This window comes from Lynx canadensis, chromosome F1 (assembly GCF_007474595.2).
Source record: "Lynx canadensis isolate LIC74 chromosome F1, mLynCan4.pri.v2, whole genome shotgun sequence".
Lineage (NCBI taxonomy): Eukaryota > Metazoa > Chordata > Mammalia > Carnivora > Felidae > Lynx > Lynx canadensis.
Genome location: NC_044319.2, coordinates 32,371,534 through 32,399,386, shown reverse-complemented (window position 1 = coordinate 32,399,386; position 27,853 = coordinate 32,371,534). Strand labels below are relative to the sequence as shown.

The window sequence follows — 27,853 nt, the reverse complement described above, 5'->3', positions numbered from 1 at the left end:
TGACTTCACTCATGTGGAATTTAAGGAACAAAACAAATGAGCAAACGGGCAAACCAAGAAACAGACCCTTATCTATAGAGAACCAATCGATGGTTACCAGAAGGGAGGTGGGCGGGGGGATGGGTGAACTAGGTGATGAGGTATGAGGAGTACACTTGTGATGAGCACTGGGTGATGTGTGAAGTGTTGAGTCACTGTATTATGCATCTGAAACTAATATAACACTGTATGTTAACTAACTGGAATTTAAATAGAAACTTAAAAAAATTAACCACCAAGATGGGGAGACATGATAGGGCTTTGAGTTGAAAAATGACACTGTGCTATGTTATGAGGGTAGTCTTTAGGGTCAAGGATAGAAGCAGGAAGTCAGTTAAAGGGGTATTGCAGTCATCCAGAGCTAAGCCTCAATGCAGTCATTTGCTGACAACTTAAAACGAACTTTCTGGAACCTCCCTTGCCCCTGAAACACTCCCACTTCACAAATGGAGCACAGCTTCTGGAATTTGCTACTTTGCTGCTTCTCAAAGAGAGCTGAACCTCCAGACTAAAGCACTCAGTGGTACTGGTGCCTATCTGAAGATGTGCTCCAGCTTGAAATCAAACTAATTGGAGTGCTGGTTTCTATAAAGCAATTTGCCATTCTGTAGTATTAGTCTTGCACATTCAAATTATCTTAAATATATCGTGCTGGTAATTAGAAAAATACTTCATTGTTTTTCTGAATAGAAGGTATGCATATTGCCTTACTAAGTTTTGACTTTGCTTTTTACAACCACTATCACAGCCCTTGAGAACCACATTTCATTCACCTTGACTGGGAAGGGGAAAGTGGCTAAACAGATTGCCAGCATGAAGATATTTGTATCCGAGGTAGAGCATAGAAATAATTCATGGCACGTCGCTGCACTGCTTTAATGAATACAGAAAACACTTTAGGTAATGCATTATTAAAGGCATGCACAGCAGAGCTTCCTTGTATACAATTTAAGCGTGAACTTATTTGCATTTCAGGTTGCTACCTCTTTTAGATTTAATTAGATTTCAGGCTTCAATCGATTTATTAAATGAATTTCTCACTGCTTAAAAGGTGTAATATGCTCATGACAGTAGCTTTTCTCCATCATTCTCTTCTCATTTCCTCATGCACCCAAGATCTCAGCTTCTATCTTGGATTCAAAGCCAGAGGTTATTTTCCAGAGGTACCGTGCTGTGTAATGTAGCTTCTTTTGTGGTTGGAGATCCTGGGGCCATGGAGAGGGTTATATTTTTTTTATGCGTACTCTCTCACATGAATGTACCTCTTACAGATTTACCACCAGTAAATTTAACTAATGCACAATAAAGCTCTATCTTCTGTTTGGGTGGCCCTTGATCACTGCGAATCGTTCTACTGTTATTTTGGCACAATATCCACAAACGTTATTTCCACTGCAATGAAGAGAGCATTGGGACTCTTCAAATGGTGGGAAATTAAATGTAATGAATCAAACCATATTAGTGATTCTCAAGATGAGCTGGGGAGCTAGACCATAAAGTGCAGTAATTTAGTGATGTTCCACATTTGTTTAGAAGAGTAGAGGGAATGCTGGTCTGAACCACTAGAGGATCCTAATCCCTATTATTGTCGCCTACCTGCATGAATTTCAGTCAATTGTTGGACCACTTGGCTGTGATGGCCTCATCAGGGCTCCTTATACCTTGTTATCTTAAGGCAGGGGATTCGTCTATTTGATTTCTAATGGTTCCTTCCAGCTTCAAGCTAGGTGTGTGTCTGTGCATTTGTGGGGCAAGGGGAAGTGGTGTGAACAATAGATCTGCTTCTGATTGCGGTTAGCACCATGGTCTAGATAATGTCCATAATACAAAGTGGAAGAAGTGATATTACTGGATGTATTTTTCCTTTCTAAACTTAAGTCAGCTATGGCCAGCTTCTTGAAGGAAGTTATTTTTTATCATATTTACTATACATCTCCAAATGTACTGCATTGTGAAAGTTCAGTTAGAAAGGGGATTAAAGACATAGTAACCAAAGTAGGATAATGTAAGTATGAATCAATTTCTATAATATAAATCGATTTCTATAGTAAAAGGATAAATCCATTTTTCCACAGAGCAAAAGCTGTGTTCAGAATGCTGTGAATTCACAATTTAGAAAAATATTAATTAAGCAAAGCCCAGTAGCAAAATGGGATTGTGGCTGAATGGCAGGCTCATCTTTGAGGAGAGGGCTAATTTTTACTTATGTTTGCAAGACTCAGCATGAACTAGGTTATGTAAGAGGTCTGTGAATTTTAAAATTCTGATTTTCTGCCTGTACATTATTCATTTGAGGGATGATAAACCCTATTATTAACCCAGGCCCGATTTCTCTCAAAAGAGAGAATGGAAAAGTGCTGGACTGCTCTGGGTCTCCTTTAATCTGGAACATTCCCACAGCCTTTCTGTGTATTTTATGACCCTGAAGAGTATAGTTAGTTCTTCCTCAGTTAATAGAACATTCTGCATTTTTACTTTGATGTTTCCTTGTGATTAGATTTAGATTATGCATTTCAAGTAGGAATACTATGTAAGAAATACTGTGTCCGTTTTAGGACATCATGTTTGGAAGCACACCATGTCCAACTATTCTTGTTAGTGACGCTAATTTTCATCATCTTGAAAGCATGTTGCTGATTCATCTACTGTATAGTTACCTTTTTTTTTCTTGCAACTAATAAGGATTCTGTGGGAAGTACTCTAAAACCAAGCAAATATCCTGCTCTTTTTCAGCGTTCCCCCCTTGATTTAGCATTTTTTGGATGATTCTGCCCTGAGCCAGTCTTTGCTGATGGTTGCAAATGATTTTCCAGCTTTGGCACTTAGCATTCTACTATAAATAAGAGCCTTGCCCCCATTAAGAAACATCTGTTTATTATCCTTATGGTTTTACCACTTCCTATCTTTCAGAAGTTTACAATTCATCATTGTACTTAAGTTTTTAGTATTCAAGTTGCTCTAGTCTTAACCAAGGGAAGTCCCATTAACCTGACTTGGACACACTCAAATCGTATTTGGGAAGGATACCTCATGTGTAGATCCTGCACTGCCAATGACTCTTCTCTCCTCCGTGACCCCTGAAGTGTTTATAAGTAAGTTCAGGGTCATAGCTGGCCATGTGAAAAGTACCACTAATAGGAGGTTTTTGGAGTTTCTTTGCTCCTCATTGAGCGCAAGCTTGAACCTCAATGTATTGCCTCATGTCAAGTGCCTACCAGGGGAAGGAGAAGACAGTATATGGGGATGTGGATGAGGAAGGAGAAAGAACAACGAAGTCAAACCTCCCATGCCATGCAAGAGTGGGCCCAAGACCTAATGGGAGTGAGAATGGAGAACATACCTGTGCTGGGACATGGGACACAGAGTCTCGGAATCCGACCACTCCAAGGCAGTCCTTCTCTCTGTGGGCTCAGTATCAGGCTCCGAAGACTTGTTCACCAGTTTGGTCTCATCCTTGCCATTACAGATGCTTAAGAACAAGGCCCATTTCATTTTGCCCTTGGGTGCTCCCAGCAGAACTGACATATGGACCTCCTCCACCAGCAATGCTTTGGGTTCCAGGGCCACTTGGACCGGGGGATCTCAGACCATGCCCTGTGTCATCTTGTGTCTCTAGAGGACATTTGATAAGCTGTACTATTGTGGCTCAGTTTCCTTTAATGCTAAATGAGGGAATAGAATTCGGATCTTTTAAGATCCTCTTCAGTTTCAAAATTCTCTCGTTCTGAAAATTGAGGTAGGAATTAATGTTCTCACATATTTGTCCTTGCCCATCAACCCTACTTATTCTACTTTTACATCAAGCAAAATAGGCACTTTGCATGGGTTATCTTCTTTAATGATTTTTTATCACCCCAAATTATCCCTAATGATAGAAATATAATCAGGATGTTAATACATTTGCTAGCTATAACATAGAGATGTGTAGACACAAAGTATTCTCACAATAGGGGAAATGAATTTCTATAATAGCCTGTCAAAGACCATATTTCTAAGTTCTTCCTAGAACTACATTAAGTTAATGCTTACCCATAATGAAGCCACTCCACTCAGTTTTTCATTTCTTCTTCACTATTTTTGAAGGATTATTCTGCAGATGTTGAAAGTGCTAGTGACATCGTTAATTATTAGAGCTTTTATCAAGATACTGGATGCTTTTCTAAGTACTCTAACCATTTGTGGCCCTGTGTTCTTATCTGCTAGACAATGGTAAGACCGGGTGTGTGTCTGTTTAGTGGATAGTCAGGGTCCATACCCAGACCTTCATGATGGGGCACGAACAGTGTTTCCTACAAAATCACACCAACTACTGAGGTTATTAGTTATAGAGAATTTGCCCCCAGTATTTATGATTCATTTCTTATAGTACTTTGTCTGTAGTTTGTGTACTTAGAAAGTTAGGAACTTCTACAAAGTGAAAAGTCAAGGGCATTCAGCTTAGGAATCACTGTCTAAGGTCAAGCCTCTTGGTTGTCTTCCTGCTGGCTTTGGCCACAGGCAGACAAGTGTTCTCTCTCCCCCATGTCATTAAATCCTGCACAGGCTGCTAGCCTAAAGGAAGAGCTTGATTTGCTGATTATACTATAGTTTAAAAGCCTCTTCAGGTTTATTCCGCAAGGAGGGAAAAGTCTGCCTCTGGAGAATGTGAAAAAGAGGAATAATGAAGTCCCCAGTCTCTATTCACCTAAAGCCATGTCGTTATTTTGAGTTGTTTTCACTGGCTATTCTTCATACCTGTGGTGTAGCTTTTCAGATTTCACTCCCAGGAAGTGCCTATCTTGGTGCAGAGGGAACAGGGGGGTGAGAGAGGATGGAAGGGAATGAGCCTGCCATGCTGTACATCTGTATAGCTGGGGAATGGCTCGAGGGTTAGCTCAGATGGCAAAGCAGAAGGTTTGTGGGTAGATAGAGGGGCTCAGGACCAAGGGAGAGAAAAAGGGAATTACATAACTTTGAGGATGTGGTAAGGGAAGCCATGCCCAGAATTAGTTAATACTTAAAAAATAATGAAAATAACAAAGAGGGATTTTTAGCAATGGAAGAGGATAAGCATGGTTTCCTGGAGAGCCACATGGCATCTATTTTAGTTCTTTCCTGGGGTATCCAGTTGAAAAGCAAGGATCAGGAGTGTTAGAAGGGAGGTTCATGGTGGTCGCCCCAGAGCACTGTCCTCTTCCACATTCATTTTGACAGGAAGGACTTGTGTCTCATTGTGCTAACGTGAGCGATAGATGGTGAGTGGATAGCGAATGGCCTGGAAAAGAGGTCCAGGGTTGCTGGAGAACCCGACAAAGGTACATAGTAGTCCATGATACAGAAGGGACACCTGTGAAGGTCATCTGGCTCTTCCTTTCTTTCTTCTGGGTGAATGCCCTCTCTGTCACAAATTCTTCTTCTCTTTCAAGTTGTCATCTTGAAAATGAGGCTTACCCTAACTATCCTGTTTAAAATGGTAGCCCACATCCCATTCATCTCCCTTATCCTGCTCTACTTTTCCTTCTTCCTCTAGTACTTATCATCCCCTAACATACTGTATGGTCTACTTACTGATACGTGTATATTTTTTTTATTGTTTCTCTCTTTCTGTGTTGGGATGGAAGCTCCATGTTTGTCTGTTTTATTCACTGGTGTATTCTGAGAACCAAAACAATGTGTGGCACATGGTGGATGTTCAGTTATTAATTGTTCGATGAATGAATGAAATGAGTAAGGTATAAAACATTCACAGATAGCAAATAAGCCAAAATGGGGTCTTTGAGGAATTCCATTATCAGCTTTGGCATAAGAGAAAAAGGAAATTTCCATACCCAAAGTGGACAACAGAAGCAATGCTTTCCTGAATGGTTTATGATAAATTTTGTCAGCTGGAAAATCCTAAGTAACGGGTTTTCCACAAGTGCTTATTCTTTTAAGATTCAATCTCTTCAATAAAAGAAGTCATTATTTTAATATTATTCACTTTTGGTTCAACTGGATTTGAATGCTGTGTAGGTTATTTAAAATGTGATGGTTTTGCAAAAGGTTGTGTTATTGTTGGTGAATAGTTTTCTGCTGGCTTTGAGGAGCTGAGTGGGAAGTAGGGAGATTAGCCAAGCAGAGGGCAGGGAGTGAAAGAGGAGAAGAAAATAAACCCCCGGGCAGGGCTAAACTGGGATTCTTTAGGAAGAATGACTGAAAAGTCACTCTGAGGGCCTGTCGGTTTAACTACATAATTGCTCTATGTAATTAAATACATAAATGTTGAGGAAACACCAATTAAAGCCCCCCTGAGAGAGAAGCAGTTCTAATTGGAAGATCTTATTTTGTGCCTCGTGACTCACAGTGTTTTTAACCAGCCCCACGTCATTATTTTGTCTTTTAGCCACCCCCAAGTGTTTTCTCAGTTTCTCTTGACCAGGGCCTCTTTCTGTAATGTTCTTTTTCCACTGCATAGCAACTGACATTCAGTGTAGTCTTGGCAACTATCAAGTCCTGTGTTCCCATTTCTTACACGGAGCTTATAAAGCTGAGATTGTAGGTCAGGTTACCTACATGCTGCTTATCTATAAATCCAGGAAAACTGCCCATAACCATATGAAGCATAGCACACATCTTGAATGCGTGTCCTTAAAGAGGGGCTGAGCAGAAAGTTATGGATGCTCCTCCCATGTCACTTCCAAGTCTTTTTGCCCAGGAGTTTATGATGCCACTCTTGAGAGAAGAGTGTTACTTCACTCACTGTTACTTCCAATTAGCTAAGTGGTCTTATCTATAGGGGGCATAGTCCTTAAAGATTTTTGTCCTAACATAGAACCTCTACTAACGACTGAGATATAGAAGGATGCAGAGAACATTGTGAGTCCATTTTAGGAAAAACAGTAATCTACAAAAGTCCACTATGTATTTGAAATGCACTGTTTTGAGATCTGGTACCCAATACTGTGGCCCCAGAATCAGCCCAGGTTTGGCATCTGGGCTTTGCTCCCTGATGTCTGATGAAGGGGTCTGGACTCCAGGCACATAGGCCACAGGAGGTCTTCAAGTTATATTGGGCCTGAATAGAGTGGTGGAACTAGTAATGGTTTAGGAGAGGGGAGAAGGAGAGATTTGTTAAAACCAGGGAGCACTCTGGCCCTTAACACATTTGAAAGAAAGAAAAGGCACCTCTGGGCATCTCACAGAAATTTCAGCCACCAGCAGGCACTCTGCCAGATATTAACGATCACAAGTTTAAATGAGTAAAAACATGTCTCTGCTGATGTCCTTGGACATCTCCATTTGGAGTTGAAACACTCTTTCACAGACTTCGTTCTCAGGAGAATTCTCTAGGGGAGGGCCCTGTGGATGTGAAAACTGATAGTCAAATATCAAACTTAAGAATTTTCATATTCACCCAAGAGGTGGTATTATGACCAAATCAAATACCTCAGAAAATTTCCCAAGTTTGACATCCCTTCATGTCCTCAGGCAAAAATCCTTAATGAGACTCTTACTCAAAACTAATGTTCTCACAAAGGGAATGAAACAAGGACTCACTGACCTGATGGTGGCATTACACTAGAAATTTAAATTGAGGTCTATGGCATTTAACCTGAGTGTCTTAATTTTTGTCGGGGGTAAACTCAGTAATAGGGAAAGATTATGGCAAATTCATCTAATAAAAATATTCCATCATAGAGAATTTTACTTTCGACCTAGAAAAATACTTAAAATAAGAAATTACAAAACTAATTTTTTCACACCAAAAGGCAAAAATAACACATTGTAAAGAGCACCAGGCCCAAAAGAAAAAAAAAAGTAGTGCTCCATATAGAAAAAATTGAAAACAGACATGTGTTTAAGCTTCTTCATTATGCAGTCATCTCATAAAACCTGCCCAAAGGCACCATTAAAACAAAACAAAACAAAACTTTTATTTATTTTGAGAGAGAGAGAGAGAGAGAGCACATGCAAGCACGGGAGGGGCAGAGAGAGAGAATCCCAAGCTCGACACTATCAGCGTAGAGCCCGACACGGGGCTCGATCTCACGAATCATGAGATCATGACCTGAGCTGAAGTCAAGAGTCAGATGCTTAACCAGTTGAGCCATTCAGGCACCCAAAAAGACACCATTTTTATGGGGTTAAATATAGTCCTTGATTGAAAGTGGGAGGAAATGGGAAGGAGCAGTGATTTCTTTATGTGCTGAGTCCTCTTGACCTTAGTCTGTGCTGGCTCAAGACTGGTTCAGGTCAATCTCACCAGGACCACCACCATCCTCTAGAACTGGCCTCCCCACCCTACTCTTATCTCTTCTTCTTCCTTACCTCAGGCAAGAGTGGCATCTTTCTGGAAGGCAAATCTCCATCCAGTCATTCCTTTGCTTAAAACTGTTTAATGGCTCTCTGGTGCCCTGAGGATAAACTATGAACTCCCGTGATAGACAAGCGTGTTCAGAGAGGCAGCATGGAGGTAGTGCTTACCACTGTGGGCTCTGAGCCTCGCCTCCTGGTTTAGGATGTTGCCTCGGCTACTTCCCAGCTGAGAACCCTTAGGCAAGTTATTTACATCTTAGGGCTTCCGCTGTCTCAACTGCAAAATGGAGAAGATGATGATAGTACCATCCTGACGGGGCTGTTGTGAGGATTAAATGAGTTCTGATACTAAACATTCACTACTAGCATGATTATTTATTTTCTGCTCTCCATTTGCTTCTGCCTCTATACCCTTGCCCTATGTCATACCAAAGTATTTGAGGATACCTTCCTCACCTCCTTTCTCTTAATGGGATATATCCTCTCCTTTTGTCTTTATTTATTTATTTATTTATTAACATTTATTCATTTTTGAGAGACAGAGCATGAGTGGGGGAGGGGCAGAGAGAGAGGGAGACACAGAATCCGAAGCTGTGGGCACAGAGCCCGGGCAGGGCTTGGACTCACAGACTGTGAGATCGTGACCTGAGCTGAAGTTGGACACTTAACCGACTGAGCCACCCAAGCACCACTCCTTTTATCTCTATTTCTTATAAATCGTTTCCTTTGCCTGGAATGTCATCTCTCTCCTTCTCTCCCTCCCTGTCTCCTATCTATCTGTATCCTTTACATTCACTTAGTACATCCTCTGATGTCTTCCTCAGACATCAAAGTTCAGGTCGGCCTCCTTTATTCTGAGCAGCCTACCCAGATATCACTCTGTATTGTGCAAGCTCCCAGAACTCCTGTTCTTCCTTCTAGAATAGAAGGAAGTACATTAGGTCTTTCTTTATTCTCCTTACCCCTGTGAGAGACGGATTATATCTTGGTCATTGTTGCATACTCATTGTCTATTTACTGTGTGCTGATGAATGGATGGATAGATGGATGAAGGTCACTGAGACAAGGCAGTGTGATCTAGTGACAGGAAACCTCCCAAGGCAGTCCATTTGGTCATAATCACAATTGTGCTAAATCTACCTGGGCATACAATCACTCCGTCCTGTTTTCTGATCTGTTACTTGTCCATATTAAATTTATCTAGTTCCCAGTATTATTCCCTCCTCATACTGGTTTGTAGCCTCTAAGCTTGCTCCTCTTTGTCAGTCTCTTTTTACAGCAGGCACTTGAAGTTGAGAATGACCCTCTGGTGTGGTTTAGTGAGCACAAAGATACATTATTAATTCTTTTGTCCCTCTGCTAAAGCAGACACATGCTAGATTTGGTTTGTTTGTTTGTTTCTTTCATCTCACAATTGTGTTGATTCTGGAGCTCACTGTCTACGGTGACTGCAGTGTGTTTGGCCTGAGCAGCTGGAAGCACAGAGTTGCCTTCAACGGAAAGGGAAGGCTATGGGAGGGTAGATGCAAGGGGCCATCAGGACTTAAATTTTGGATGTGCCGAGTTTGAAATTTCTCTTAGACATCCAAGGGGAGATATTTAAAAAGGCAAGGAGATACATGGGTCTGGAGTACAGGAGAGAGGTCCAAATTGGAAATACTAACTTGGAATTTTAAGCCTATAGATAGACTTGGTGGTGAGGCCACAGGAATGAGCATATAGAGAAGAGGATCCAGGACTAAGGAGCCCTGACTCTCTGGCAGTGACAGTTTGGAATCAGCAAAGGCATCTGAGAAGGAGCAGCCAGAGAGGTCTGAGGAAAAGTAGGAGAGTGTGATGTCCTGGGTGACTAAATGAAAATCCAGGAGGATAGTTACAGAATAGATTACAAACTTAAAATGTTACCTATTACTAAATGTCTACTAAATGTTTAATATGCATATATCCTTATATAGGTATATAAGGAGAAATTTATGTAATGGGTTGCATCTGGGGAAGTACCAGGAGTTAGAAGGCCTGGGGGCTGGGCTCAGTTCTGCTATTCTTAGTTCTTCAACTTCAGGCAAGTTAGACAGACTTTTTTGAGCATCATATTTTACTCATCTGGAAAGTGGGATCTTAATCCTTGCCTTACTCTGAGTTATTGTGAGAATCGGTGGAAATAATAGATATGGATATGGTTTGTTAGTATATATTCTCTCTGTATCTATCTGTCTATATGCATATTCACAAGTGTGTATGTGTATACATACGTGTGTGTGTATATATATACACACACATCAATACATACATGGGACTCAAGCTATTTGGTATATTGTTAATGTCTACTGAGTCACTTAGGTTCTACCTATTGGTAGAACATACTCATTTTAGTGAGTTGCAAACAGCTTTATGAAAAATGGAGCAGAATAGAAAATATCACTGAATTGCTCAGAGTAAAAGTAAGTAAGGCTTCTTGAAACTTTTTGTTTCAGTTATACACCAGTAGAAGTTATCTACTTCTGTGTAACAATTATCTCCCAAACTTAGCAGTTTAAAACAACAAGCACCTATTATTTCTGGGGGTTAGGGGCTGCCGAGCTGGTCGGTTTGACTCAGGTTGAAGACAAGCTGGCCACCAGGGCTACATCACTGGGACCCGCTTCCAAGTCACTCCTGTGGCTGTTGGCAGGAGGCTCAGCTCCTGGCCCCATGGGTCTTTCTTAGTGTTGCTCATGACATCATAGTGGGCTTTCACCAAAGCACATCATCAGAGAAAGGGAACAAGACAGCATCCCCAACACGGAAGTCACAGTCTCTTTTATGACCTGTTCTCAACAATGACAGGTCATCACCTCTGCCAGATTTCACACAGACCATTCTTGGCATGATGGGGACCGCACCTAGGTGTGAATGCCAGGAGGTGAGGACCACTGAGGGCCATCTTGGAGCCTGGCTACCACAGTCTCTCTATATTTGTGAATGCTGGCTTGAGATAGGAGCTACATTTTTTAATGTGGGTCATGTAGGAAAAATGTTTAAGAAACACTGCTCTACAGTGTCTAATCTTGGACACCATGGGGCAGAGGTGTCCATTAGCTGGCAGAAGCCTGTTTCAGCAGCTTTGTTATTGATACTCTTCTACTCCCACAGTTAATTACCACTGACTCTCAGACCACGAATATTAACACCAGTGAGTTTTACAATGAAACAGTACCACGGAAGTCTAAATGTGCTGCCTGGGACTGCTTATCCCTAAATAAAATGATCCTGCTCTAGTGAGTGTCCTTTCATAGTTTGCCTGTCTGGTTTCTGTGGTTCTGTATCTTTGACCTTGTCTGGTCATTGGACAAGTCCATCTACTGTTTGTAAGTTCCCACTTCAGATCTGTGACCATGTATTATGCACAGCTGTGTGGCTTGACTCAAAGAGTCTCGTAGTATATAGTACATAGGCTTCTGGTAGTAGTTATACTTGCTGCCTTTTTTTTCCTGCTTGTTTATTGCTCTGTGACTGTGGTCTAGATAATGAGCTTGTGGAAAATTCTACCTGTAGGTAAATGGCTATACTGAAACCTTAATGTTTTGTGAAGGGGGGTTATTACATAAATAAAGGTGTACCCGACTTAAAGGAATCTTACAGAATAATTACCAACGTGACTTTTTATGTAATTTGATCTACCCTGCCCTGAAAAAGAAATGTTTTAGCTCTCCTAGCTGGTATTTTTTGGTTTTGTTTTGTTTCATTTTGTTTTGTTTAGAAGCATAAGTGACTGAGAAAGAACAAACTATCTTTGAGGTACTAACAGGCTCTAAGCAGGCTAGAAGGTTCTAGTTAAATAGTTAAGAGACCAGTAGAAAGCACAACACTAAGTAGAAACATATGGCCACTGGCTTTTAACTTCAAACTTTGGGAGTTTCAAAATGGAGTCGTTTCTTGGGGATGAAGTAGATGCTACCAATTTGTTGGAAGCCTCGTGGCTTGGTGTTTATTGTTTGTGCCTCGGAAAGCTCATACTTGTCAGCCCTGCAGCCTTAGGTCTTTTCTGACTAGTGAAGACCTTGGTGACGGAGGGCTCTTCCTCATCTGCCGGTCACAGGGAATAAAGGGAGGACTGTCACTCAGCAGGCTCCCGGGGATAGAGGCCCTTTTATTCTCCAAGAGATGCTCTCATAGCATGCTGAGCTTACTGTAGTTTTTAAATTTATGTATCAGTTGTCTCCCTAAGCTGGAAGCTCATGCAAAGCAGAAACTGTAGGCAGCACCTGACAGAATGTGGACCATGGTAAATGTGATACATATGTGTTGAGGAGAGGTGGAAATTAAATTCTTTATTCTCTTGAACGGGTTTATGTTCAGAAGAACGAGGTGTAGTACTTGTAGTAGCATCAGTGTTCCTATTAAAGGTAATTTATTTTGATTTTTCTTAAAATTTGTCAACTTTAAAATGTCAGAGATTATTTACGATGTAATTCCTGTGTTTTTGAAATAAGATCTCTTTTGCCTTTGAAGGCTGTCTCATTTTTGGTGACATCCAAAGGGAGAGGGGTTTAATTTTTATGACACAGGTGCTAACCACTGATAAGAGCCTGAGTGAGTGGTTTAAGGACTACTGAACTTCAGAACTTTGAAGATCCCTTTAGGTCCCAACCTGTACACATCCCTGCAGGCTAGATTCCCGGTAGACCAAGCTGCACTGTCAGTCCGCTGCAGAAAATATGTCTTCTTCCCTGTCCAGAATGCTGTCTGAACAAGGATCCTCTGGTGAGGTTGCTCCAGGGTTGGCCTCTTGATCTGGCTTTTGTATTATAACTATGAAAAACAAAAGCAAGTGTTTCTGTGGTGGTTTATGAGAAGCCACGAGTTTTTGTGTGTGTGTAAGCTCTCTGCCTTGCAGTCTCTTGACTTGACTTTGCTGGCTCTGCTGTGCTGATCAGACTTATGCATTATGTCCTGTTCAGTCCTGGTGAGAGCGTTTGTGTCCTGCTGCTTCAAGCCTTGAGCCTTGTATGGTGACACAGCCCCACAGAACTCCATCCCCATCTGTGTCCCTGTGGTCTCTGCTCCTGCATTGTGATAGGGGTTATTCTCCCATTGACAGATTGTTGCTCTATGACCTCCTTTATTTTGTTCTTCTGGATTTCAGTAAAGAGAGCTTGAAGGAAAGATAGTCATATTCATTTTGATTAGCTAGTGTCATTTAGGGGAAGGAGATGCCCAAGGAGAGACTAAGAAGTTTTGCTAGCAATTAGTGTAGGAGAGGCTGCAGACGTTTGGAGACGTGGTGTTTTAAACTCTGGAATCTGATTATATCCTAGACAGTCAAGTAGAAGGTAAATACAAAAGGGCATTCATATCAAGGCTCCGATATATAATGGATGTGAAAATAAAACTGAGGAGGGAAAGGCTATAATTTAGTGAGAATGATGCTAATACTGAATTTATTTTAAAATGTATTATTATCGGTTAAAAATTTTTATTTTAATGTTTATTTTTGAGAGAGAGAGACATAGCACGAGCAGGAGAGGGGCAAAGAGAGAGGGAGACAGAGGGAGACACGGAATTGGAAGCAGGCTCCAGGCTCTGAGCTGTCAGCACAGAGCCCAACGCGGGGCTCAAACTCACGAACCGCAAGATCGTGACCTGAGCCAAAGTCAGACACCCAACCGACTGAGCCACCCAGGCGCCCTGTTAAGTATCACTTTTAGATATAATGACCATTATTTTTGTATTCCATTACAGTAAAGAATTTTTTGTTTCCCTGTAAAAAAGGAGGAAAAACCTGTGTACCTCACCCCTGTTAAAAACACAGTTGAATCTTGTTTCTGTCTTTTCAAACTAGTCGGCCTTGGATTAGTGACAGTGGAAGAACCAAATGTTCGACTCTTCCAAGAGGCAAAACTAGGTCCTTGATATGATCATGTGATGGCAGTTTCCCCAGCTGTAGTGGGCAACTTCATCAAACTCTGTATCATGAAGGATCTTCATTGTAACGTGTACTCACAAGAGCAAAGCTGAGCATTGGAATGAAATTTTAATAACATGACTGACTGGAAACATATCTGTTTCCAACCTTGGGTCACATTCTGTCAGAGAAGAAATTATCAACCTTTAAGATTGTGTAAGCATTTGCTTTGTGTTACATTTTTGAGACCTGGTGGCATTATTTTGGGTAAGCGTTGACTTGTTTAATTGCCCAGTTCCTAATCCCCAACTTTTTGATGCCTGACCTACTTGGTTGTGGTTCCTGAAGCACTGGGTATCTTGGGCCCAGTTTACTTTATAATTTGGAGCTGAGGCCCATGTCTCTATACAGTCTTTCCTGAGCGGGGAATGAAAGGCACAAGTTAGTTATTACTCTCTATTTGGAGATAATCGAGTAGCTGTGTTGTCAGAGGCAGCAGGGGGTGGGGCAGGATCAGCAGGACCCTATCAGTAGTGCCATCAGAGATACGGAGTTTTCTCCTTCTGTGTTGCTGTTCCGGTTGCCCCTTAGGGGCATCACTGTTGCAAGTGCCATCCGGAAGAAAGAAGAGCACATCTGTTACCATCTCCTGCGGCTCTGGAATCAGCTCCCCTGCATCTCAGTAACACTTTGTGTTCCAACCTGAGTGATGTTCTGTGGGAGTCACTGCCAGTTGGCTTCCAGTGGGAGGAGTCTAAGCATTATCCATTTTTCTCTCACGATAGCTCTGCTTCCTATTCTGTTAAAATTCTTGCCTCCATGAAGTCTTCTGCCATCTGCACCCATCACCTATCCCAGTGGAAGATTTCTCTCCAGATAAACAAAACACAACCTCGTTTGTCTTATCCCTTTGCGGCTATTACCCTTCCCCCTCCTCTTCAGAACCAACGTCATTGCATGAGTTATTTATATGCCACTGTCTCTGCTTCCTCTCCTTTTATTCACTCTGCTCTTGGCTCTGGTCTGGCTTCCATTTCCACCACTCAACGAGACTACACAATTGTCAAAGCTGCCAGTGACCTCCATGTTGACAGGGATGTCCAGGAGACATTTTTACATGAAGACACGGAAAGCTAGATAAACTTAGACTCTTACCTCACGGTGGGCACAAAAATTACCTTAAAATAGATTAAAGGCTGAAATGTAAGAGCTACGCTTAAAACTTTTAGGAGAAAACATAGGAGAAAAATCTTCAGGACCATGGATTAGGCAAAGCTGTCTTATGTAATGATACCAAATACATGGTCCACGATAGAAAAAAAAAATGACAACGTGGATCTTTAAAAATTTAAAACTTTTGTGCTTCAAAAGATACTTTTAAGAAAATAAGACAAGCCACAGACTGAGAGAAAGCGTTTTCAAATCACCCATCAGATACAGGAGTTGTTTCTGGAATATACACAAGGGTGGGGACTTAGCTGTTGTATCCTAGACATCTCTCGAAGTGTCTGACATCTAGAAGGTGCTTGATAAATGTTTGCTGGATGAATGAATGCAGAGGGCATTGATGCGGTTTAGAAAAGAGTCTTTAGGGACTTCATAAAATCTGAGGAGGAAAGAAAATAATCTTGAGCATTTGTGGAAGGTTTATTATGAACCACTTGTACCCACTACATTTGTTCCTTTTTTTGTGCCATAGGTATTATTTTCTCTGTGCCACAGTTAAAACAACTGTGATGTGGAGCAGTGATTTTTTTTTTTTTTTTTTTTTTTTTTTTTGGTCCATGGTCAAGTACTATTAAATGAGATAGCTGGAGCACAGACCTAAATTCCACGTATTGGGAGATGTGGTTTCTCCTGTAAAGCTCTTCACTCTTGAGCCCTTTATACCTGAAACTGGCACCTTCTCTCCTTTTCTTTCTCCAGTACTCTGAAATGCCCAGATGACCTGGCTTTTGGGCTACTTTCCCAGAATTTTCTGGCTAATAAATGATCTGATGGCAGACACACTTGTCTGGTGGAGCGAAGAGCATGTCCTGTGAAACCCGACACCATTTTGTACTATGTTTGCTTTTTAGAATTTGTCCTCATGGGCTACAGTTCTCACTTTCTACTTTCCTGTCAGACTTTGGTATTTCACCAAATGGGGTCTTTCTGGCCTAAGTTCACTTTCCCTTTTCCTGCTCCCCCAGCATCGCTTTTTTAAAAAAGCTTTTATTCAAATTCCTGTTAGTCAACATGCAGTGTAATAGTGGTTTCAGGTGTACAATATAGACATTGAGCAGTTCCTTACATCCCCCAGTGCTCATCACAGTACGTGCCTCCTTAATCCCCATCACCTATTTCACTGCCCCCCTCCTCTCTGGTTTGTTCTCTATGGTTAAGAGTCTGTTTCTTGGTTTGCCTCCCTCCCTCCCCCTCCCCATTTGCTTATTGGTTTGGCTTTTTAAATTCCACATATGAATGAGATCATATGGTATTTATTTTCCCTGATTTATTTCACTTACCATAAGACACTCTAGCTATATCCGTGTCATTGCAAAAGGCAAGACTTGATTATTTTTTATGGCTTAGTAATATTCCATAGTATGCGTACATGCATGCATAGGTCCACACACCACGTCTTCCTTTTCTATTCATCAAATGCTGGACACTTGGGCTGTTCCCATAATTTGGTTATTATAGATAACACCCAGCATCGCTATTTATTGTTGACTTTCAGCAGGCTCTGAATCTCAAATTGATATGCAGGTTAGGTCCAGACAGGACCAGATGGTGGAAGGAACGTGAGAGAGTGAGGGCTCCTGCAGAGGCATCCTGCAGGCTTTGTATTCACATGACTTTCACAGCCGGGATCGACGTGGTATGACATGGTGCCGGTTATTATGTGCTGTCATCAGGAGGCCTATTGCCAGTACTGTCTGGGACGTCCCCTGAAAATAAAGATGCCAGTTGAGACTGGGAGGAGGGCTGTGTTGTGACATGTTGAATGATGAAGTAGGGTCTCGGGGACTGTTAGTCTTGGCTCTGCTGCTGGTTGTGGAACTGTGTGAGGATTACCTCAACTTTTTTATCCTGTTTCCCACTCTGGCAAGTGAGGAGGTCAGCTTAGGTAGACTTTAAGGTCTTTTCCATTCTTTGAATTTAAGTTAGGTAGCCTGGCCAGAACTGGTCAGGACTCCTTGAGTCTGGGTATAAACTTTATTTTCCTAGTGATTTGATTTGGTTTTTACTTCCAACCAAGTCAGTTTCACACTTCTAGGCAGGAATGTGAGAGAGCTAAACTCTGGCCGCCAACTAGTGGGATGAACACGTCTGGAGATGAGAAACTGTGAGGTCTGTGGGTTGAAGAAGTAGAACAAGAGCTGAGATCTGAAAGTGATGCTTCATCCAAACACTGCCCTGCGAGTGGCTTGCTAAGTGACCATACCAGCTGTGGTCCTGAGGACCTGAAGCCCGGAAGGCAGGCAGCCTGGCAGAGCAGAGCAAGTCCTGGAACCACCTGTGGGTTCTACTCCAAGTTCTGCTAAGGAGATGCTCTGTGGGGCTGACCATCCTCTGCCAGCACGGGGGTTGCTCTGGGGGTAAACACTCCTGCAGCACTCCTGTGTCAGGCGCGGTGAGCTTAATTCTAGTGCCCTGTGGGGCTCTACCAAGGACAGCAATCAAAATGGTAATAAATAAGCCATCAGGGCTGCTGCGGGAGCATTAGCCCAGGCACCGTTTGCAACCGTGCTGATGGTCATCAGACGAGCTGCTGCTGTGGAAGGGAGTGTTCCGACTTGGAGATGCTTCCTGAAAGTGACTAAACAGGGACTCGGAAGCCTGAGGCTAGGCAGACCCTTCAAGGTCATCCATTCATCCCAGCTTTCTGTGCGATGGTTCAGTCTCCTCTGAATACCCTTACAACCCATGCTTGAGTTCACCCTGTGATGGGAAGTTCACAGCTGTATTAGAACATTGCAGCTTATTTGAAACTTTCTTTTTACGCAGCAAGCTGAAAGCTGCCTCCCGCTGCTGCTACCAGTTGACGTTCAGACAACAAAAACTTCCATATCACATCCACACATAAAAGACTTCCTAGTTTTGATTTCTGGAAGGAATCAAGGGCAATATGTGCAAGGTCACTGTTTCTCATGTCTCTTAAGGAAATCCTGCCTTACCATGGGCTGGTAGCTATGAGAGATCATTTTCTTAGAAGGTGATAAGATGTATTGTGCTACACTTTGATAGATATCTTGTTTCAGAAGAGAAGCCTCATTTCCATCTGTGGGTATGTATTTTATATATTTATGCATAGTAATTGATGTATTAAATAACCACTTTGAGCATCTCTATCTGCAACGTCCTGTGCTCAGTGCCAAAGCAGACAGAGGAATCGGTGCCTTATTACAGCACATCATTCACATGTTGGTTCACTCAGCAGGTACTTATTGAGAATCTGCTCAGTGGCCAGCTCTGGTTCTTGCCCTCATGGAATTTGCAATCCATTGTGGGGGGGTGGGGCAGAACATTGTTATCAATCACACTGTATTGAAATTCTTGTTGACTCCGCCATTCTTTAGGCTCAACTTTCCTTGAGGTAGGGGCTCTGTGCTGTGCATTACTGAATTCTCACTACCTGGCACATGGTAAATATTTGTTAAATGAGTCAGCGGCTGAGCACAGAAAGGGAAAAAGTGCTGACTTTGACGTTTGTTACTCAGCTTGATCCTGACTTGGCCATTTACCAGCTATGTGATAGGGGATAAGGACATGAGGCTTTATAAAATAAGGATCTATTTTGGCAGGTGGTGAGGACTGGAAGAGGGAATACACTGAGGGCCTAGCCCAGTGCCTGGCATACAATTCTAAAATAAAAAAAGAAAAGCATGTTTCCTTTATTATTCTAGTTCCCGAAGGCGTCTTTTACATCTATACAGGAAAACTAAGTGAGAAGAGATCTCTAGACTTCATTGGTTGGCTCGTGTTTTGAAATTAAAGACACAGCCCCATGTGAGGGGGCACCCCTGAACCCTTTGGAAAGACCCCAAATCAGCCTTACCATGGTAAAGAGGAGTGGAAGGTTGAAAAAGTTCTGGATGTGGGCGGTGGTGTTGTTTGCACAACAGTGTGAGTGTACTTAATGCCACTGAGTTGTACACTTAAGAAATGGTTAAAATGGAAGTTTTATGTTGTGTGTATTCTACCACAATAAATTCATTAAAAAGATCCCAAACCATTGCCATAATTTACAGTTCTTCCAGCAGGGGAGCCATTCTCCAAATTAAACCAGTCACAGAACATTGTCATTCCATTGGTCTGGATGCGGGCCACCAAGCATTCCTGTGGAGCTTCCAGAAGCAGCCACGGCCTGGCTGAGCCACCAGTTGCTTGGTGTGGAACTGCGCGCTGTGAGGCCCTCTGTTGTTTTGCAGGTTACTTTTTCCCCTCTGTCCCTCCTTCCCTCCCTCCCTCAAAGAGCAAGTTTTTGTACTCGTCCACAGAATCATGTCTGAATCCATCCCCATGTCTCCGCTCTGTTTCCAGTGTTTGCATCTGGGGTGAGTCCCCGTCACCTGTCACCTAGACTGCAGCGGCTCCCTGCCCTGCTTCTGTCCCCATCCTTTCTCTTCAGGACACCCAGAGTATTCTTTTCATACACAGATAAATCAGAGCACACCCCTAAATGAATGAAATTTAAACAAATGAAAAAAATAGCATTCCCCTGGTAAAGACCCTCTGTGCTTCCCATGGATATTGAAATGAAGCCCTAACCCTTAGGTACAGCCTTTTCAGATCTGCTCCCTGCCCCCCTCCCCCACTTCAGCTTGTCCCAGTCATGCTGGCTTCTTCCTTTCCTCCATCCTGCCGCATTCCTTCCCACCTTGGGGCTTTTCCCGCATGTCCTGCTGCCTGGAACACTCTTCCTCCGGTCTTGGCATTGCTCGCCCTTTCTGACCATACAGGTCTCAACCCGGATGTCACCTGGCCAGAGAGGACTTCCCTGAGCAGCTGTGTGGTCCACCCCTCTGTCCTGTCACCTGTGTGAGTTCTCTGCCTCTGGTGTTCTCTTCTTTATGGAGGGCTTACTTACTGTTCACCCCTTCCACCTAAGACGGGGTGCCGTGCGTGGTGGGGCCCTTGTTGTGTTACTCTCGCCCATGTCCTCAGGGCTGGAGCAGCGCCAGGCACACAGAAGGCTCTGACAAAATATCTCTTGGTTGAATGAATGAATGAATGAATGAATATCAACACAGATGAATTGATGTAGCGAAAGAGTAAGACATGAATACCTGTGAGGAAATTCTGTTTTCTTCCCCTTACATTTTTCCTGGTACATTTTATGTTGCCAATCCCCATTGACCTTCTTCATTCCATTTGTTTCCGAGTGACTATCAGCTTCTCCCAAGCCTGCCTATCACAGGATGCTTAAAGACACCCACCTGTCCCAGCCCCAAATTCCATCCGTGACCAGCCACACATGCACAAGAAGAAATGTTCTGAAACACCACGTGTCACAGTCACTGACTTCTGTACATTTAGGCCCTAGACTTTAGAGGATACCGTGGTGGCAGGTGAAGCTGGGCATGCACCAGTGTGTGCTGGCACTTCTTAGATGCCAGTCAGGGCCAGGGCAGGCAGGATAGGATGATGCCTTCCCTGCCTGGCGGCAAGACCCCGCTCCCCTGCACTCCCTGCCGGCTCTCACATCCACCTTCAAGGCTCCCTATGAGGCCTCCATAGAATAATTGGTCTTCCTGCTCCCTTGCCTATTTCCTGAGTTCTGTCCCTGTCCCTCAGCTCTCCAGCTGTACTACCCTCTACCCTACTGTCCAGGCCCTCCCTGTGCCCTGGATCACCTTACCTGTCTTTCTGGGCTGCATAGTGAGATCTGTTATGTCCTTTCGATGTGGTTTCCTTCTCCTACTATTGGGCTTCCATTAAAACAACTCACTCTTTCTTTCTTCCTTTCTTTCTTTCTTTCTTTCTTCTTTTTTATTTTTTTAATATGAAATTTATTGTCAAATTGGTTTCCATACAACACCCAGTGCTCATCCCAACAGGTACCCTCCTCAGTGCCCATCACCCACTTTCCCCTCCCTCCCACCCCCCATCAACCCTCAGTTTATTTTCAGTTTTTAAGAGTCTTTCATGGTTTGCCTCCTTCCTTCTCTGTAACTTTTTTTTTCCTTCCCCTCCCCTATGGTCTTCTGTTAAGTTTCTCAGGATCCACATAATAGTGAAAACATATGGTATCTGTCTTTCTCTGTATGACTTATTTCACTTAGCATAACACTCTTCAGTTCCATCCACGTTGCTACAGAGGGCCATATTTCATTCTTTCTCATTGCCAAGTAGTATTCCATTGTATATATAAACCACAACTTCTCTTAAAAATTGGAGGGAAGGAGATTACTATTTATTGAGTACTCACAGTATACCAAGCACTGTGCTAAGCACTGTATTTTTGCTTATCACCTAATTCTCATAACCCTCCATGAATAAGGGCTATCCATTTTCCCACGGAGAAGCTGCAGCCTAGAGAAGGTATATAACTTCCCAGAACTTGACTTGATTCTAAGACGCAGGGAGATAGATGGCACTTGTGGGGCAGCTGTGCCCAGGGAGGCAGGGGGTGGGCTTGCCTGGGGCCGTGGGAAAACCAGAAATCAGAGGAGGTGGAAAGGGACCGGTTCTTAGAATGAAGAATTCAATTATTAATAATGAGAGGCAGTGAAAGCCTATGCTTTTAGTGGGAAGAGTAAGCAATTCATGGCTTTTAGGGCCCAGTTTGACTCCCAGATTTGTCCTCTACTAGCTGTGAGCTCTGCAGGTTATTTAGCCTCTCTGCTTTAGTTCCCTGCACTGATGAATGGAGATGCCAATCCCTGGCCTCACCGGCAATGGCTTGTGTATGTGGGCACCATACAGTAGTTGCCACCTTCTAACTACTTCATAGTCATTTCTGTGAATATTATTAGGTTGTTCATTACTCCCTCAGAATCTTCCTCCACCTACCTCACCACCATATTGTGGTTCTTTCTGATCCCCTCTGTGTCTATTTTATGCTATGATTCCTGCAACAGAGTCTGATGCTTTATGTAGCTGATGTAATTGAAAGGGCTGAATAGGTTTTGGATGAGTGAAGGAGGCTGGGATCTTTGTTCTAATCTATACAAACTTGTATCTCCCACGTTGCAGATCCTGGAGATCTTAAAATTGCTATCTGTCATATGAATATTTACTTATGTGGCTGAGGAACATGGCCTTGGTTTGGGTTGAGAGGAGGGATCATTTCAGTTTTTTTTTTTTTTTAATTTGCATTAAATATGATTGTAGGCAGAACTTAGCATCTCAGGTCAGTGTAATATCAACTGAAGCAAATCAGTGAATCCTGCAGGGACATCTCCCTTTAGAGCTCTTTTCAGAAGACTTATGTATCTTCCTTGAATCGTGTAATGACTTCAGGTAAGTGATCCAGTGAACTTTTTTGCTCTCTTCTATCCTACTCTGTCCATTGACCTGTAAACAGATGCTTCAGTACACAAAGGAAGCTTGCCATTTAAAGGTACCCAAAGGCATCCTACTTTAATGTCAGTAAGCATCCGCTAGATGTCAGGTGAGGTGAGGTTCCAGGCATGCTGGAATGTTCCAGAAACGGGGCAGGGGTGGAGCTGGAACCTAGGGACAGTCAGGGCCTGGGCAGTCGGACCCCACTCTAGGGGGGATTTCTGTTTCTCTTGCTCATTGTCTGTAGGGACAGAAGTAACTTAGGCTTTACTCCATCAGGCTTTACTCCGCTAACCTGGGAGGCCAGTCTGTTGGGTGGGACACAGTGACCACCTTCTAGGTGTTAGGAGTAGTGGTTATGTGTGGTGGACAGCAGCATCACGGTTCCGGCCACCGAGCCTTTTTACTCACAACCAGACCCAAAGGTGAGAGAAGGACACTGGTTAAGTGGTTAGAGGTGTAGGGAGAACAAATGTGGTAGAGAAACCAAGGCAGTGCCATTCATATGGACTCAGCCCATTTGGGGGTGTCAGGGGAAGTTGTATGTGAAAGGGTCCACCACTGCCCAGGACTTACTGGTGGGAGGTGCCTGGTGAGAGGCCCAGGCACAAGGACAGGCTCACCAGCAAGTTCATGGAGCTGGTCTTCTCTCTTCCCTCCCAGGGCAGACCCAGCTATGGACAGGGCTGCTCTTTGGTAAAAAGCTCCAGGGACAGGGGCACCTGGGTGGCGGCATCCATTAAGCATCCGACTTTGGCTCAGGTCGTGACCTCGCAACTTGTGAATTCGATCCCCGTGTTGGGTTCTGTGCTGACAGCTCAGAGCCTGGAGCCTGCTTAGGATTCTGGGTATCCCTCTCTCTCTGCCTCTCCCCTGCTCACACTCCGTCTCTCTCTGTCTCTCAAAAATAAACACACATCAAAAAATTTAAAAAAAATGCTCTGGGGACTGCGGCTGGGAGGAGCATGGAAGGACAGAGTTGACGCTTCCCCACCCCCTGTTCTTACCTTTGGCCCCAATGGTTTTGTACTTGTAAAACATAATTTCATTTATTTTTGAGCAAGTAAACATCTAAGACAACTAGTGTGATAAAAGGACTCACCTACTGGCAAAGTGACAAAATCTACCCTGTGGCTTTTTTTTTTTCCTAGAGAAAAAGCGTAGACTTGCTGAGACACTTTTGCTCTCATAGAGCAGTGGTTCTGCATCAGAATTGCCTGGAGGGCTTGTCAAATCTAATTGCCGAGCCCCATCCCCAGAGTGTCTGAATCAGTATGCCTGAGGTAGGGCCTGAGAATTCGCATGTCCAGCAAGTTCCCAGGTAATGCTACTGTAATGGCCCCACTCCAGGGGCTATACTTTGAGAAACACTGTTACAGAGTGATTGATTTATTCACCGTGCTCTGAATGCAATTTACATGTTTTTGGTCAAGTCTGCCGTTGCTGCGCATTTCTTTTACTGATATACTTGTCTGTGTCTTCTTTGAACAGGTATTTTGACGTTGGACTGCATGATTTCTTAATCAGGTAAGCCCATCATTTTAATTCTAGATGTCATTGCATAGCATGTCTATTATGGAAGACTGAGATGAAAATACAATCCTTTTTAAATATCTTGTTAAATAATGGCAATTGTATACTTGTCAAAAAAAAAAAAAAACCCACACACTGCTAACATTACGGTATTTAGGGTCTCCAAGAATTGCACGCAAAATTATCCTTTTTTTAAACAGTCAGAGGAACTTCTGTGTAAAGCGGTTTATAGCTAAAGTGGTAGTTTCCCAAAAGCATGGGCAAACTTGTTCCAAGTGCTGGGCTGCTGGGAAGACAAATAGAGAAATGAAGAGAGTCAGCTTGCTTTCATACCTTAAACAACCCACTTCACCAATTTTCCCTCCATTGAATTTAAGCTTTTAAAGTTGAATCTACTGGTTGTTTTATAGTCATGCAGATACAGCCTCGTTCATAATTGGAAGAGATTACAGATGGCAGTTTATATCCTAAGTTTATTGGTGATTTTTACCAGAGTGGCTTATGGGGCATATTAATTCCAAATAGCTATTAAATCAAACAGAGGTTAAATGGAAATATACCAGAATATTAACAGGGCTGGTAAAAATTTGCATATTTTTCTGCTGTCAACTTTGCTGTATTTTCTAGATTTTTTGTATTGGGCATGTATTATTCTAATAATGGTGAAAAATGGTCATAAAAAATGCTTGTCAGAAAGGCACGTGAGAAGCAATAATGGTTTCCGAAGGACTGTAAGCTAGTGATTACAAGGGAACTAGAAATTATGTAGAGTGATTTGCTTTCTGCAAATAGGAGACTGTAAATGCTAATTCTAAGAGTCTGCTAATACACAGTTATAAATCCCATGTGATTTTCTGGGTAGGTGTTACAGTGGTTCAGCTCGCCACCATGCAGGGCTGTCTTTGTGTGGGTAAGATGCTGTCTGAAGGGAAACGTGCATCATTGGCATCGCCTTTATCCTAAACCCACAACATTTCCTTCGTGCTGCATCACATACAGTGGTGTTCCAAGAAAGGCCACCTACACCTCGTCATTTCTCCAGGGCCTCATCCAAAGGTGTGCACTGAAATCTTTTTGGCCCACCCTAGGCCCAAGGAATATAGATTTCCCTAGCATTCTCCAGGATATCACACATAGATGGTAGTGTGTTAACTACTACCCTTGATGCATTAAAGGGTAAATGCATTACAGCAGAAGGGATGAAAGACCAGAGTTCACCGAAAAGGCAGGCATGAGGATTCCATGTGTACGCTGATAAAAGCAGTCTGGGTACACTTCCAGGAGTGGTTTGGATTTTTGAGTTAGTGTCTTTGGTACTTTGTCCTGCTACCATGCCACTGTTCACCTGATCCTTGTGGTGGATGCAAGTTTGTACTTTATTTTCTCTACTAACTTTCTTGAGGGCAAGGAACGTGTCTTAGTCGCCTTTCTGTGATTAGATTGTAGAGTCAACCTTCAACAAACATTTGTGCTTCGAGTGAATGAACAAAATGAGGCAGAAAGGACAAGGAGGGCAAGGATTAAGAAGAAACTGTTCAGCCACTTATTCAACAAAGAATTATTAATCCTGTCATGGGCCATGTACTTGGATATGTCTGGGAATACCACTATGAGAAAAACAGGCATTTGATTTAAAGCTTTCCCTGAGCTTATCACTTGCCAGGCTTATGGTGTGAGGGGCCTTGAGGTGGGGGGAGGGGTGGTCTGCCTCTGGGACCCCTCCTGCCTTTCCTTCTTCTGGGACCCAACCGCATTTCCTATGTTGGGTGGGGAGGAGGGTAAGGGGGAAGTTCAGTGTTTCTAATGTAACTGGTGCTGGGATCCCTTTGTCCTGGCGGTTGGCCCTTTTGGGTGGTACTGGTGAGATGCTCGAACTAGTCACCTTAGTGTTCTGTGAACCAAGCAGAAGTAGGGGGTAAGGCTTCTTTCTGCCCTGACATCTCTCTGCAGTTGTTCTTTCCTTTGCTTTGGTAAGGGCAGAGCAAATCAACATGTTTGTTGTGTATCCACTTGGGGAATGAGGGGTCAGTCTCCCCTTCTTGCAGGAGTGCCCAGTCTCTGTGATGAAGTCTCCTCATTCCACCCCCTTCCCCCATGGCCATGATACACTCTGCACCAAGCCAAGAATTTGAAGACTCTGAGTTCCTTCCTTTATGCTCCTCCCAGTTTGGGAGCTGGAGGGTAGAGATGTTGGGGGGAGGTAGTTGCTGGGAGCCGCCAGTTCTCCATCTCTTAGGAATCCCAGGATGGGGTGGGGTATCACCCCTTTATTTGTAGCTCCCTTTAGAAATGCATCCTTTCTGCTCCTGGCTTGGGAGGTTAAGACTGAAGGGGACTGAGCACTGTTTCTCATGGGCGCCTTAGTGAGAACTATTTCACTGGCATGATGGCCTTGAAGTCAGGTTGAAGTGGGTTGGGGTACTGTGTGAGGGGCAGGTGATGGAGTGGCAGCAGCAACTGTCTCAAGGAGTTAAGCAGTGGGGGTGCCTGGGTGGCTCGGTCATTTGAGCATCTCACTCGACTTCTGCTTGGGTCATGATCCCAGGGTCATGGGATCCAGCCCCCATGTTGGGCTCTGTGCTGAGCGTGGAGTCTGTTTGAGATTCTGTCTCTCTCCCCCTCTCTTTTCCTCTCTCCCACTCTCAGTCTCCCTCTGCCCCTCCTCTGCTCACGCTCCCTCTGTGTGTGTGTGTGTGTGTGTGTGTGTGTGTGTGTGTGTGTCAAAAGAAAAAAAAAAGGAGTTAAGCTGTGAAGGAGAAGGAAGAAAGGCCAGGCAGCTGGTGGAGAGGATGGTTTGAGTGGAGATTTTTTTCTTTTTAATTGGAGGGGCTCTTGTATTTAGTCACCAGAAGGTGTTAAGTGTCCTTTAGACTTAAAGAAAGTGGTTTCAGTTGGGTGGAGAGAAGCAGCGAGTGATTGCTCTGGGAGCTGGGAAGCAAAGGCAGGGAGTGGTGTCTTTGCGGCCCACAGAGCAATGGCATTTTCCTGTTACTCAGTCACTGCAGAGAACTGTAGGGTTGGAAGAGTGAGGCAGTGCTGCTTGAATCCTTCTCACCCTGTATTGGCTAAGAGAAGAAAATATATTCCCTTTGTAAAAGAGGAGGTGTTGGAGAAATTGGCATCGATTTTTTTTTAATTAACTACATTTATTGGCTACAACAAGCTCTTAACATGTACTCTGGGTCATCGGCTGTATTGAACACTTTGTGTTTGGCATAAGAGAAACTGCAGCCTCCCTGAAATTAATCAGCTGCATCTTTTATGTTGATGGAAGCAATGTCGACTTCTCTGGAATGACATAAATTTCCACAAAGCCAGGAGCCCTATCTGTAATCCCAGCCCAGGCAACTGCAAGGAGGGGCATGCTTCCCTTTAAGCTGTTGGGGTATTTCACTGAGCTGTGGGGCAGGAAGGAGCTGCCACGTTTAATGAAATGTGAGCATTTTTGGTATTGGTGTTTTATGACAACTGTGGGAAAATCGAGTGACCTCAGTCCTTCCAAATCTCACAGAAATCAAAGGAAAGACTTTCAGGAAACAGTAATCACAACTCACTTAAGAATAGCCCCAGAAGAAGGCTCTTGGTTGGGATTCTTAATGTAACTCTACAAAAGAAAAAGGAAAAAAAAAA

The 27,853-nt window shown here is 43.2% G+C and overlaps 1 protein-coding gene across 1 annotated transcript in view; it reads left to right on the top strand.

Moving 5' to 3' along the window:
* The window catches only part of HHAT (hedgehog acyltransferase), a 292,122-nt gene that overhangs the window by 125,047 nt on the left and 139,222 nt on the right, over window positions 1–27,853 (top strand). Inside the window, exon 8 of the mRNA XM_032591811.1 lies at window positions 24,182–24,217. Coding sequence (XP_032447702.1) covers window positions 24,182–24,217 — 36 coding nt within the window. The remainder of the gene's footprint in view (window positions 1–24,181; window positions 24,218–27,853) is intronic.